This window comes from Heptranchias perlo, chromosome 10, assembly GCF_035084215.1.
Source record: "Heptranchias perlo isolate sHepPer1 chromosome 10, sHepPer1.hap1, whole genome shotgun sequence".
Taxonomy (NCBI): domain Eukaryota; kingdom Metazoa; phylum Chordata; class Chondrichthyes; order Hexanchiformes; family Hexanchidae; genus Heptranchias; species Heptranchias perlo.
In genome coordinates, this window is record NC_090334.1 from 33,187,934 (window position 1) to 33,203,175 (window position 15,242).

The 15,242-nt window shown below is 40.6% G+C and overlaps 1 protein-coding gene across 1 annotated transcript in view; it reads left to right on the forward strand.

The window, feature by feature from the left end:
• akap6 (A kinase (PRKA) anchor protein 6) overlaps window positions 1–15,242 on the forward strand; it is a 353,243-nt gene that overhangs the window by 300,095 nt on the left and 37,906 nt on the right. The window contains exon 13 of the mRNA XM_067992171.1: window positions 4,318–4,542. Coding sequence (XP_067848272.1) covers window positions 4,318–4,542 — 225 coding nt within the window. The remainder of the gene's footprint in view (window positions 1–4,317; window positions 4,543–15,242) is intronic.

The window sequence follows — 15,242 nt, forward strand, 5'->3', positions numbered from 1 at the left end:
CAGATGCATCTTTGAACAGATGCATCTTTGGCAGGTAGATTCATCAGGACTCAGCCAGCTCCCTCAATGATGGTTCTACCGAGCTACTCTTGGTGATGGACATTGAAGTTCCCCTCTCAAAGCTCATTCTGTGCCCTTGCTACCCTCAGTGATCCATTCAAGTAACCAGTACATAGAGGAGTACTGATTCATTAGCCGAGTGAGGGCAGTAGGTGGTTTCAGCAGGAGGTTTCCTTGCCCAATTTTGACCTGAAGCCATGAGACTACAAGGGGTCCAGAGTCAATGTTCAGGACCTCCAGGGACTGCAGCGGTTCAAGAAGGCGGCTCACCACCACCTTCTCAAGGGCAATTAGGGATGGGCAATAAATGCCGGCCTCGCCAACGACGCCCACATCCCATGAACGAATAAAAAAAAAAGGGCCACTCCCCCTCCAATTGTATAGCACTGTGCCACCACCTCTCATGGGCCTGTCCTAGGACAGGAGCTACCCAGGGATGGTGATGGAGGAGTCTGGGACATTGGCTTATAGGTATGATACTGTGAGTATGACCTTGTCAGGCTGTTGCTTGACTAATCTGTGGGACAGCTATCCCAATTTTGGCACCAGCCCCTAGATGTTCGTGAGGGGGACTTTGCGGGGTTGACTGAGCTGGGTGTGCTTTTGTCGTTTCCTGATTCGACACCTAGGTCGCAGCCAAGGGATCCGTCGGTTTTATTCTTGTTCTACTTTTTAGCAGTTCAATACAACTGAATGGCTGACAGGGCAGTTACTGGTCAACCACATTGGTGTGGGACTGGAGTCACATATAGGTCAGACAGGCAGGTTTCCTTCCCTAAAGGACATTGGTGAACCAGTTGGGTTTTTACGACAGCTTTCCAACAGCACTTGCTTCACTGCTCGACAGTGGTCCCCTGCCATACCCACTTGAATTGCATGGCTACGTTCCTCATGCCATTCAAAAACTATCCTCCTTAAACCCCTGATTAAGCTGCAGGACCACAGATGGCGACGTGCATTGTGGTGCGATTATGACAGCGATGCCGTGGCTAGTATCATCTTGCAAAGAGACATTAAATCATCACAAGGCATCACCATTTTTGTTCGAACTAAATCTGACAGCTTCACCATCACTTTTACTGGTATGAGCTTTATATCTTTTTTAAACTGTTAATACTTCAGATCAGTTTCAATTTCAACCAACCAAACCCACCAAAATCTGAGCTTGAGTGTGTCTTAAATAATCTCCCTCCATTTCCTCCGCATGATCGGCAAAATGTTCTGAATCCCTATGTCTGCTATTGGCACTGATACATCCTATTAAGTTATCGAATCCAAGCCACAAGCACCAGCACTAATCATTAAGGCCACCGATCTTAAATCCAGTGTCCAAAGTCCAGATTATCCCGGTCAATTTCTGCTGCCAACCAGATAAAGATGTTTCAAGTTACTGAGTACAGACATTCATTTCCAACCACAGGTATATCAGCTTACTAGTCATGGATGCTTCAACTTTCCAACAGCACTTGCTTCACTGCTCGACAGTGGTCCCCTGCCATACCCACTTGAATTGCATGGCTACGTTCCTCATGCCATTCAAAGGCTATCCTCCTTAAACTCCTGATTAAGCTGCTGGACCACAGATGGCGACGTACATTGTGGTGCGATTATGACAGCGATGCCATGGCTAGTATCATCTTGCAAAGAGACATTAAATCATCACAAGGCATCATCATTTTTGTTCGAACTAAATCTAGATATTGGAAACTTTTCTTGAAAGGGTACTATTCAGCTTTAAAATTTAAATTTTGTTTTGTGTGACCTGAATCATTTGTAGGGCTAGTTTGCTTTTGCGATCAAGCCCTTGCCCACCCTCAGAGATTTTCATTTGTAAATCAAATTGCCAGCAATTGGGTCAAATAAAATATTCAGTTGTTATTGAGTTGGTACAATAATTCACTATTGGCTACATTCTGGTTGATTTTTTTAAAAATCCCAATGGTACAGGTTCATTGCTATCAAAGGCTGCATCAAAACTAGGAATTATCAGGGAATTAGAACTTCAAGAATGAAGGTACAGTGGTCTCTGAGGTCAGTTGTGACTTGTGTAATAATGTTGATAATTATCTTCTTAATAGAGCATTAAGTTTGTTTACAAATTTCAACCAATGATGAAATCTGGTTCAGTCATGTGCTTGCTCCCAACTCACAGAAGTTGCCCAGGCGCTCTTGTAGTTGAATAGCCACCTCACTTACATTACAGTGGGGCCCAATGGGCTGAGTGGAATTTGTTGAGGTCCGCACTCATTTTACATTACAACAATGTACAAAAGTGTTAATAAGTTACTGATGTACGGATCAGTGCCCAGTTCATAAACTTTGTGTTGTCTTTTCTTCTGGAACAAATTTTGACCCTTCTTATTGCATGAACTTTCATACAATATAATAGAAAATACAAACAGATCAAAAGTTTGGAATTAAACCTATGAAGAGTATCATGTGGATATTTCTTCAGATTTGTGAGGAGAGGTCCTAAGCTTAATTTGTGTTCTTCCCACACTTCTGCTCCCTCCCCCAAATAATAGAACATTGGCTTTCTAATCCAGAGTCACAAACTTGAATCTCAGCATAACTGATATTGTATGATCTTTGGGTGAGTTTTCCAGTCTCGGCTCGAGCTCTGAATAGGCCATGGTGTAGCAGCAGAACACCAAATCATAACGCGAGAAAACTGGCATGACCATCTTCGCTCTGCAGGAGCACCATCTCTTGTAGGTTGAACATTGTCGGAAGCTACAAACAAGTCTGCACTCCATGCTAACCTGGTCTCTCGGCTGAATGAGGAAGTGTTGCAGCAGGGAGGCAGCACTGGTAGACAAGAAAAGGAAGAGGGGGAGGAAAATAATAATCAAATACTCAGATTGTATCTAAACATGCCATTACATCACTGCTGTGCACAAAGGAAAAGCACCGCAGTATTAGAGCTTTTTGTTCATTGACTCCCTTATGACTTACCCATTCTGTCACAACATTAGACAAACTGTTTAATTAAATAAACAAGTTTACATTAATGTATCAAAATGATGAAATTGCTTTTCAGAAAAATAATGGAAGCAAAATAAAAATGAGAACTGGATCCTTTCGCTAACTTGAGCCGTTTCTGGCTTTTATGAAGGAAACTGAATTTAATTCCCTTTCATTTATTATAAGGTTTAAATTACGCAAAGAGTCTGGGTAGCTGTAAATGTTCAGCAGCTTGTATCTGTCATAGCTAAAAGTGATGCATTATACTATCAACACAAAACAAAAATATTTAACATTGCCATCAGTTAATTTGAATTGACATTATAAATAAGAAACAAAAATTTTAACTTTAGAATGTGTTAAAAATAAAATGGGAAAGAATTTAATGTTGCTTTCATCTGAGGTGAACAGTCTGAAACAGAAAATGATAAAATAAAATATCAGTGGTGCGTAGAGTTTAATCTGAGAAATTTTGTCCCCTGTGCTGCGCATTACTCTATCTCAATTGCATATTAAACAACCCTATCAAGAAAGGCATTGGCATCTGCTGTGCTGCCACAAATTGTGAATTAAATGAAATTGATGTCCTCTGTCGTATATTTATGAAGACAGACCGTTCTCAGAAGTATTCTGCTTATGAAGAATTTATGATTGCAAACTGTTCCTGAACAAAAAGTGGCAATAAATTCTTTTTTTGTAACCTACCCTCCCAGGGTATTGAGTCTGCTCCTGCTGGTAAATTTGTCACAGCAGAAAAACAATGGCTAAATCTAGATTCCACTGTGAGGCTTCATATTATTAGTATTCCCGTGGTATAAGGAACTGGATTGCCAGAATTATTCACCTAACATTTTCTTGAATAGATTAGTCTGATATCATTTGTGTATAATGATTTCATTGTGCCTGGATGCCACAGTTCCCCACACACCCAACAAAATGACTATTTATTGCTCACAATATTGCCAAAAATTATCTTGTGCTTTAAATGGCCAGTTTAGTTATGGGGATTATATCAATGTGCTTTCTTTTGTTTTTAAACTTATGTGATAATTGTAATTAATTGAATTAACATATTACTGTAATTTGGAAATTCCTTGAGATAACATACTCTGATGTTTTTATCATTTATGCAGCAAATAAGTGCTCTGAACTATGTTTCAGACTTGATTTTAATAGGATTTTTTAAAGGTGTTTTTAGCCAGTACACATGTCAATAAGGTGGTGATTTGTCAATAACCTTAAAAGTGAGCACAGTGCATAAAGCTAATTGATGTTTTTCGTTTGCTGTGTCAGAAAACGCTTGGAGAGAAGACTCGGAACACAGTAGTGGGGCCGAGTGGGGTAGGAACATGTGATCTTCTGTCACCTGAAAGCAGCAGCCTGGTGAGGCAGCTAGAGGTCAGGATCAAAGAACTGAAAGGCTGGATGAGAGATACAGAGCTTTTCATCTTTAACTCCTGCCTGCTGCAAGGAAAAGAAGGAACAATGGAAGCCCAGAAAAAACTGCAGTATTTTAAGGTAGAAGTGCATGCAATTGTCCTTTTAATGCATTTTGTATGGTGTACACAATCATAAATGTTTTATGGCAAACAAAAGCAGTTAGTAGCAAACTAAAATAAAAGTAGTTGTTGGAAAAGGAAGAAACAAAAATGACACATTAGAGCATCATATGGTACATTGTAGGGTAGCCTATGGACTTGTGCCAAGTTGCATGAAAACATTTGTCACATAAAATGCCTGTTAAGTTTTTTTTGTTATGACATTAGGAAGCAAAAATAAAGTAACTGCAGTAAAATCCCTTTTCCCTGCATTGTAACAGTGCTTTCCTGATCATTTCATAATACAGCAAAACCTTATATTATCCATGTAATCTGTCATCCCCTATGTATTAAAACTTTTTATCAGACACGCATGTGAGAGGGAAAATATTCCAAATGTGAATGACAACATTGAGTTTGGAAGTTCGTTTTCCCCAATAACTGCCGTATTCAGGACATGCATGACAGTGGCACCACATTTATCACAGAGAATTGAAGTGATACAGCTATTCTTTCAGAGCCATGGTCAATGTCAAACATGTATTTTTTGTGCTTACATTGTCTCACAGCGCTAGATATCCTACTTGTTCTCTGTCTCACTCATAATAGAAACAATATTTGTGGGTGACACATTCTGTGAATTTTAATATTTAATTCCCATCAAGGACATCCAATCATATGAGGAATGAAAGGAAAGTTAGTTAACATACCGAATGTGGGACACTAAAGCACACCCATCCTGTAATAGTTCACATTAAGACAATGAAAATGTGGCACGGCGGGGCATCTAGTTACCAACCTTGGCCATATTTTTAGATATAGGCACTGAATGAAGGCAAAGTACTTTCCCACAAGGAGGGAAAATAAGTGAGTCACTCTCGACTGCTCTCACACAGATCTTCTTGAATAGGTTACTTGCCCATTCTCTTGGGGAGGGTATATCACATGGTCTGGGGAATATGCAAGACAATGGGAGAAAATAATTAAAAATATTACAAAGAGGAACAGAGAGAGAGAAAAAAGTAAATGTTTTAGGTCTGCATTCTCAGAGATGTGTAAACAGAATATACAAAAGCATCAGCAGTACATGTAATAATTTCATCCTTGAGGAAAACCTTCATAACTTGGTTGTGATGTCATCACTTCTGAATTATCATCACATCATATTCACGGTCTAAGCAAAATAGGAACAATAGCCATTATGTTTGCAATAGGTCAGGATAGATTTTTTTAAAAACTTGTATTGAACCAGATTTGCTTATCAAAAACTGGGACTTGTTATCAAATTGCTTATAACTTTATCACATATGTGGGACTTTTACTGGATAAACTGAAAATTGGATAATAGAATGCTTTCACTTCATAACCTGACACCCAATATTAGCCCACAAATGCCAATATAACAACATCTATGCTTCTTTTTTTAGTAAAATGGAAATCCTAACACATATGTTTTAGCATCTCTCATCTAGTACATAAAACTTGCTTATCAGGGCAGCATTGTGTTGCTACATATTCGTATATCAGCACCCATACCATCGAATAACGAGGTGAGAGTTTGCACCTAAGAATTCCCATCTCTGAGTTCTTGGTCTTGCTCATACCATCAAGAAGAGAACATAAACAGGCTAGAAGCTTCTCCACAAAGACAGAAAGATAATAACAGGGTAAATCATCCGAGGTCACTTCGTAAATCTCCTGGTAGCTAGGTCAAGGGTAGTGTTGGCAGAAGAAGAGGAGCGGGTTCTGTATGACAAGAATTGGTACATACTGCAAGGAAGGGAGAGACTTGAAAAATGATTTACAAAATGAATTAAACAGGAACATGTAGGAATGGGTTCAGATCTGAAGCAGAAATCCATAGAAATTAAATTTTGTCAATTTGTTCAAGTAAAAACAAAATTTTAGCCATTCAGATATTGATAGGTTTTTGGTGTTTGGAATGAATCAAAAGGATATCTGAACTGAGAGAGACTCACCCACTAACAGTGAGTAACGGTGCATTAATATCTTAAATGTAAAATAATTTTTAATGTAGAGCATTTCTTTGCACAATAATGTACATTTAATGTTACAAAAAACAGTTCTTATAGGCTGCTCCCCCAGAGGAAGGGTGCCATTGGTTTTGCTGAGGCCTTATTAGGGCACACTAGGCAAAATTCCTGGGGTAACCCAGAAATTCCCCTAGATCCACCCCTTGACATGGGATGGGGCGGATGGAAGATCCACCCTTGGCACTCTTGACAGAAAACTACAGAAGAGAAAGGTGAAATCCTGACAGAACCAGGTTCTGCCCTGGCTCCCAAACCAGGGATCTGCCGAGCTTTCACCTTGGTCTGGACCGAGATTTGGGCCTTGTAGCTTTATAATTTGTTTTGTTCTAACTTTTATTAGCTGCTGGTAAATAGTGGTGGGGTTCTGAAAGCAGCCAAACCAGTATATCCAGGTTAGCAAGCCGAGATCTTACACTCTTACTGGAGCTGCATATGATGCTTTCATTCTGAGACAATCAAGTGTGCCACAGTTCTTTGAAGAGGAAGGAAGGATGGCGGTTTGGGTCCTCAGAGATATGAGTTACATGTTTTAACCATGGTAAATAGCACCTCTGCACGACCTCTGTTTGCTGGCAGATAATAGCTACAACATGCATTGCAATCAGGCCCCTCATTGAGCAGATATTTGAAGGATATATTGAAGGGGGATGCCAGGATGCGGCTTGTTATGAGGAAACACAAATATGTAGAAAGACTTGAAAAGTTGCGTCTTTTCAATAGAACAATGCAGATTACGGGGCAATACAATAGAAGTTTTAAAAATTATGGAAGAATGGGCAGGGTAGATAGAAGCAGACTGTTTCCAGTAGTTGAGGGGTCAAGATCGAAGGACCATAGATGCAAGATTAGATTTAAGAGATTTAGAATAGATTTAAGAGATTTAGAACAGAAGGCTGAAGAAACTTTTTCACACAGAGAGTGTGGGGCTGTGAAATTCACTTCCAAGGTTAGTGGTTGAGGCAGAAGCTGTATCAATATTCAAGATTAGATTGGATAGATTGATGAAGGAAATGGGGTTAAAGGGATATGGGAACAGGGTCAGTAAATGTGATTAAAACTATTTGCTCACGTATTGGGGAAATGCCGGCATGGACTGGTTGGGCCGAATGGCCTGTTTCCATGTTATAACTTCTATATATTTTTATGATGAAGGTGCCATTCATCAGATTAAATATTAAACTGAGGTCTAGTATGCCTATTCAAGCGGACATTTAAGATCCCATGGCACTATTTGAAGAAGAGCAGGTGTCCTGACCAATATTCTCTCTTCAAGTAACACGGCCAAAAAGTAGATTAACTGATCAATTCATCTCATTGTTATTTGTGACCTTGCTGTGTGCAAAATGGTTGCTGCATTCACCTACATAGCAACAGTGATCACATTTCAAAGTAATTTGTTGTGAAGTGCTTTAAAATGTCCTGAAAGACATAATAAGATGCTATATAAATGCAAATTATTTTTTGCTTTAAAGGAACAGAATGATTTGGGTTTTGCCAATGTTTGACTGGAAGAAGTTTTGAATAATCCATGACATGATAGGGCTGATTTTTCTCTTTGGGACTCTGCTGGTTGCTTAATAGGTGTAGCGTACCTCTGCACTTGTAAGGGAAAGACATAGCCCAGACATACTCCCAGCACAGGCACCCCCCATGACTGCGCCTTGCATTCGAAATGGAGGCAGAAAGCCCCAAAGCCTTAAGATTGTCCTGGGAGGAATCCTGCAAAACCACACCTTTATCTTTTACCCTTGACCCTTCTTCTGGATTACCCTGAAATCGTAGTAGACCCTGTGACCCATGTGGGTCCTGGCACAAGCCTTGATGCTCCCCTCAGCCACTCAATGGACTGATGAGGAGGATAAAGAGGCAGGAAGCAAGGAACACCATCTCCTGTCTCATTACAACAAAAACAACTTCATTTATATATTGCTTTAATGTGGAAAAGTTCCCCATGGTACTGCACAGAAGTGTGAGGAAAATGGATGTTGAGTCAAAGGAGGAAATCTTTGGGGAGGTGACCAAAGGGTTGGCCAAAGAGGTGGGTTTTAAGGTGGGTCTTATGGAAAGCACAAAGAGCAGGACAAATCCAATTCGGCCAATTACCGCCCCATCAGTCTACTCTCAATCATCAGCAAAGCGATGGAAGGTGTTATTGACAGTGCTATCAAGCGACACTTACTCACCAATAACCTACTCACCGATGCTCAGTTTGGGTTCCGCCAGGACCACTCGGCTCCAGACCTCATTATAGCCTTGGTCCAAACATGGACAAAAGAGCTGAATTCCAGAGGTGAGGTGAGAGTGACTGCCCTTGTCATCAAGGCAGCATTTGACCGAGTGTGGCACCAAGGAGCCCGAGTAAAATTGAAGTCAATGAGAATCAGGGGGAAAGCTCTCCAGTGGCTGGAGTCATACCTAGCACAAAGGAAGATGGTAGTCGTTGTTGGAGGCCAATCATCTCAGCCCCAGGAGATTGCTGCAGGAGTTCCTCAGGGCAGTGTCCAAGGCCCAACCATCTCCAGCTGCTTCATCAATGACCTTTCCTCCATCATAAGGTCAGAAATGGGGATGTTCGCTGATGATCGCACAGTGTTCAGTTCCATTCGCAACCCCTCAGTTAATGAAGCAGTCCGTGCCCGCATGCAGCAAGACCTGGTCTACATCCAGGCTTGGGCTGATAAGTGGCAAGTAACATTCGCACCTGACAAGTGCCAAGCAAAGACCATCTCCAACAAGAAAGAGTCTAACCACTTCCCCTTGACATTCAACGGCATTACCATCGCCAAATCTCCCACCATTAACATCCTGGGGGTCACTATTGACCAGAAACTTAACTGGACCAGCCACATAAATACTGTGGCTACAAGAGCAGGTCAGAGGCTGGGTATTCTGTGGCGAGTGACTCACCTCCTGACTCCCCAAAACCATTTCCACCATCTACAAGTCACAAGTCAGGAGTGTGATGGAATACTCTCCACTTGCCTGGATGAGTGCAACACTCAAGAAGCTTGACAGCATCCAGGACAAAGCAGCCCACTTGATTGGCACCCCATTCACCACCCTAAACGTTCACTTCCTTCACCACCGGCGCACCTTGGCTGGAGTGTGTACCATGTACAGGATGCACTGCAGCAACTCGCCAAGGCTTCTTCGACAGCACCTCCCAAACCCCCGACCTCTACCACCTAAAAGGACAAGAGCAGCAGGCACATGGGAAGCACCTGCAAGTTCCCCTCCGAGTCACACCCCATCCCGACTTGGAAATGTATCGCCGTTCCTTCATCGTTGCTGGGTCAAAATCCTGGAACTCACTACGCAACAGCACTGTGGGGAACCTTCACCACATGGACTGCAGCGGTTCAAGAAGGTGGCTCACCATCACCTTCTCAAGGGCAATTAGGGATGGGCAATAAATGCTGGCCTCGCCAGTGACACCCACATTCCATGAACAAATGAAAAAAAACATACTTTGTGTGCTTTTTACCATGGTGCTTCCCTTTGGTGCCAATGTATGAAGTATGTGCTCTTGGCTGTATCCTTGTGCTACCTCATTGGTAGGCGTGGATAAGGTGGCTGGCTTTTGTATTGCAATAGGAGTCTCGGGACTGAGCTGGCTTTCATCTGACAGTAGCTAAATCCTGAGAGGAACGTGCTGCAGACTGCATTCCTTGTGTTCCTGCATGGGCAGTCTGGCCCTACGTCCTTTGTGCGATATGTGCAGGCATCAGAGGGGGCTGGCAGAAGAAAAGGGGTGTCCTGATAAGCCAGAGTTCACATGTATTGTAGTAGAAGGAGTGACATCCGGATTTCAAGATACGGTTTGCTGAAAGTTAATGTCGAGTACGATAGGGTGAGAAGGAAGAAAAGCAGATGTTCATCACAAACTCACAACTGACACATGGCCGTCAACTTTCCCATCTCCAAAACACTATATGGCCTCCCTACCCAAGATTTTCTGCTCTGTTCCTCTCTCTCTCTGTCTTGTATTATGAGATGTCATCTCCTTGCAAAAAAGTGCAACAAGTGAGAATTACCATTTGCTTCTTTGACATGCAGTAAGAACCTGAGGTCAGCATGGAACCCATAATGGGCATGATGGCAAGTGCCTGCAATGAACATTCCATGCCAGGCTTTTCGTGGGGTGAAAATATGTAAGGATGTGAGTGAAGGAACATCTCCAAGTGAAGGCTTGGGGTGTCAAGAGCAGGACATTGCCTTATGGGCATTAGTTATAAGCTATTAAAGCACTTTAAGGGGGTAATTTTCACATTCAACATCTGGGTGGCAAACTGGCAAAGCGGTCTCCCACCCGTTATAGAACCCGCCCAATTTTCATTACCATTGATTTCGGAAATGTAAATAAGGTGGGTTCTACAATGGATGGGCGATCTGTTTTGTTAGTTTCCTGCCCAGCTGGTGAAGGTGTAAATTACCCCTTAATAATGTGATGGGAACACACGTACTACACACTTATTACATTGCATTCTTGGAAGCTGCAGGTAGATTCTGTTACCCAGGCTGACCTGCTCTGGTCATTAAGCTTCTTCTGGCACTGCCTGGCTGAGCAGTGAGGTGGTGGAGTTCATACTCACTGCTGAGGCCACTCCTTCCATTGCCGCTGGGCTGCTCTCCTTGGGGCTCTGCAGCTTTTGGTGCCAAAATGTATTGCCCTCCTCTTCCTCACTTCCCACAGCAGTATTTCTACCTCCTAATTAAAGAATGTGGGATCTCTCTGACTCCTGTCGACCTGACAGCTATTCTGGAGTCTTAGAACTTCTTTCCCTGTATAAAAACAGTAATGACGATACCGGCTCCTTTAAGCTGCTGCAGGCCTTTAAATTCTGGTGTTTCCTGCCCTCAAACTGATGAGCTCCCAATTGGAGACATTTCTGACACCTGGAGCTCATCCAAAAAATTCCAATGAGGCTAACCCAGAATTTACAATCATATCTCATGATATCGGGCAGGTGAGGATTGTACTCCACCCTGCTTCCTGTCAGGCTTGTGCCCAATTGGTAAATCCAGGATATTGTTACTGTAGCGAAGCACTGACAATTCCAAAACATTTTCATCTTTAGCACCTGTGTGTGCTCAGCAAAGAGAGGAAAATTGAGCGGGGAGGATTGCACACCCATAATGGAATCCATTCAGTTTTCCTTCTGTTAATTTGAATAAAAGGAAAATTAGGCCGGCTCTGTTAGTGGGTGTGCGATCCTCTCCATCCACAATTTCTCTCTGAGTTGCGTCCAAATGACAGTTTGTGCTCAGGCACTAAAGACAAAAATCTATCCCACTTGTTTTACAATGTTATGGTGAACAATTTCAAGGATATTATGTCAAAATCTGGGTGGGATTTGATGGAATTCTGTCGAATGTTGAAGATGTTATTTTAGTTATTTCTGATAAATTATCTTTGTTAGGAATGCTGTCGATAGTGTATCTGTAAAAATGTGTTTTCTGATTGTGGTAAAGAGTAAACGGTCATGGCTAAAGAGATTAGTTTAATGAGTGTCATAGGCACTTTCCACAGCAGCTGGCAAAAGTCAGACAGATGTAATCGAGCTAATTTGCAATGGTTACATCTGGATTGTTGAAGCTTACAGCAGAATTGGAGGTGAAAGGGAGTGTCGTTACAGTGTGCTGGGAAAAAAAGATAATCATCAGGTGGGGGGTGGGGCAGAGCATCATATTCTGAAATGGAAATATTGAATCAGTGAGAGTTATTATTTCTACTTTTTTTTGGAGAAACAGGATAGTTGTCAAGGTTAAAGTAGTAAACTCACCATTTGTGAAAATCATTTTTTTCAGAGGGCAAGGCTCTATGTACTGTGTGTCAGGCAGAGGAGAATGGAAAAAAGGAGATATGAGTGATGTTGAACCCATTGGATTTTTGGATGTCAGTGATGACGTAACTTGTTATGCAAGGGAACAGGGGAAATACAAGTCGTAGAGGAGAATTTGTAGTCTGGCCTGACTGACTGTATGTAACTCAGATACACAGGTTTGTGAGTGGATTTTTTACTTGTACAATGGGTAAGTAAAAAACAATTTAATCCTCACTTCTGCTTGCAACCAGTCAGAAGCAGAACAGTCCAGAAATGGTTTTTTCAACCTCCCTCGCCTACTTTGGGAAGTATCAGCTCCAACTAAGCATTGAGCTTCGTATCTTGATGCAACAAGGTAGAGAAGCTGGGTATTCCCTGCTAAAGTCTTGGATGGGAGGTTCAGAGAGTGGTGGCAGACATTTTATTTAAAATCAACTGCACTTGTGGAACAATGTGATTTAAATTTTTTACAATAATTAAAATAAAATCATAATTTCAGACACAATTTATTTTTAAATCAAATGTGTATGTGAGATATGAAACCCTTCAAACTGAGTATTTTATCATCACAGTAAATCTCTCCGTTTTCACCTGGAAGTTTAATATAAGTTGTGGACTTGTCTGAGAACATAAAAGTCATAGGATTGCAAATAAATTGTTTAAAAACTGGAAATTTGAAAGAAGACTGTATCAGTTCAGATGCTCGAATCTGGCAATGACTTAGTGAGTTTTTAATAGCAGAATTGTTGAGGTGATAATAAACCTGCTGAGACCTCAAGTTTGCATCTCCGACCTCCAGTTTGACACATATCTCCTGCCAGCACTTCTGTGAACCATATTAGCACTGGAGCTGTGGAGGAATCCTAAGTTCCATTTACCTGTGCTACTTGTTGGAGGCTGAAGGCTGAGGCAAGGAAGAAATGAGGAGAGGACATAGTAAACATTCATTGAAAACCTTTTGAACAGGTATTCCACCAATTCTAACAGTAGAAAGCTGGAAGCTTGACTGGAGGTTCCAAGCTTGAATCCCTTCATTTTAATATAACTGGTATGATTCTATACACTTTAAGGAAAGTTTCACCTGGCTATCCATGTATTTTGTGGCAGGAGAGCACTTCATCACGTGGGGGAGGAATTGCCCCACCCTTCTGTTGCTGCTCTCTACCCTGCTCTGCAAAATGCATCTCTTTCTGGCATTGCTAATCTGTGGAGAGGTCTGTGGCTCAGACTGTCTTTTTCATCATCTGAGGAACAAAGCATGGAAACAGATGAAACGTATGTGTTGAAAGGAAAAAAAAAGTCTTAAAGAAAAAAATGTACAAAATAGAATGAAGCACTCATAAGGATCCATAACTTGGTGTTAAACTTTGGGAACTACATTTGTAACTGAAAAAATGTAACTACCCTAATGAAAGTAATGCATTTTAATTTAGCTGATAAAGGAATATAAATCAGAAGCATATTAATTTGCCATATCTATTTCAATTATTTCATTAATGGGAGTAGACTCTCTGTGATTGTGAGCAGCATAAGATGTTTTCTAACATATGTGGCCTTTGTAATAATTTTGTTTTAACCATATTATTGCAGACATTTTATTCTTTTTATTTCAACAGTTACTGTAATGGAAAACAGAAATACAGAAGTGAAGCAAACAATCTGTGAGCGATTATAGTCGCCTTTAGTGCAGCCCTGTACTTTCATAGCCTGGTACATATCTGAAATTTAAATGGCACAGTATAAATTTGGAAGTCTCATTTTTATAATATTAATTTAGTGCTTGCAAAATGTTCAAAATAGTGAATTAAGATCTGTAACTGCCATGATTTGATGCAGATAAAAAAATTATTTTATAGTAGTGATTAACAAAATAGTGAAACCAAATCGGCTATTATTGGAAAGAGAAATTGCCCTAAACTATTTACAGCTGCTTTGCATTTAAACTAGGTCCAGATATGTAAATAAAGAAGCTACTTGGGGTGAAGTGACATACTTTTTCCAATTAATATTCAGAAAATCACATGATCAACAATGAGCAAAGCTATCCATTTAAAAATTTCCACTCTACTGCTCATTTTCTGTCAATTTTTAAAATGTTGAATACAATTACTACTTTATTAAGCAGATTAGGAAAACTCTAGCTCTAATTTTAGGATATACTCAAGAATAAATTTTCCTTTTAATGTCAGAGTGAACAGTATACATTACTACAATTCACATAAGGTACATTTCAGTGCATTTATTAATGAGAGACTGTCACATTAGCATAACAGAGTACAGAACTGAAAGTGCGCTTGCTTCAATATGTTTTTTAAATCTTTCCATAAAACTGTCTCCGACCTTTTGTGCTTAACTAAGAAAATTTATTTTTCTCACTTACAGTGCATTTGCTCCCACCTCAATAATACATTTGATTAGACTTGCAGAGTTTTCAATACAGGGTGACTTATTTTGAAGCTTATACAGCATCATGTGCAATGTGCCACTAACAAAAACTATAATTTTCCATTAAGCTAACAGAAGCAATATAGATGGCATAGCAGCATTTATGGAAAATCTCTTCAGCATCCATCAGTGAATCTTATATAGTTTATACTTAAATACTTTCCAAATACTATCAGGCTCAGCAGTATGTTTTCCTGTTCCACTAATGCAGGGAAGCCAACAAGCTATGGTAAAGTAGAAAAACGATAAACAGGCCAGCTGAGAGGAAATTGGATATGCTGATATGTGCTATATTGGCCACATCTGTGCTTCTGTCCATTTTCTTATTAGCGGCTCCTTTGACAGACATATTTTAA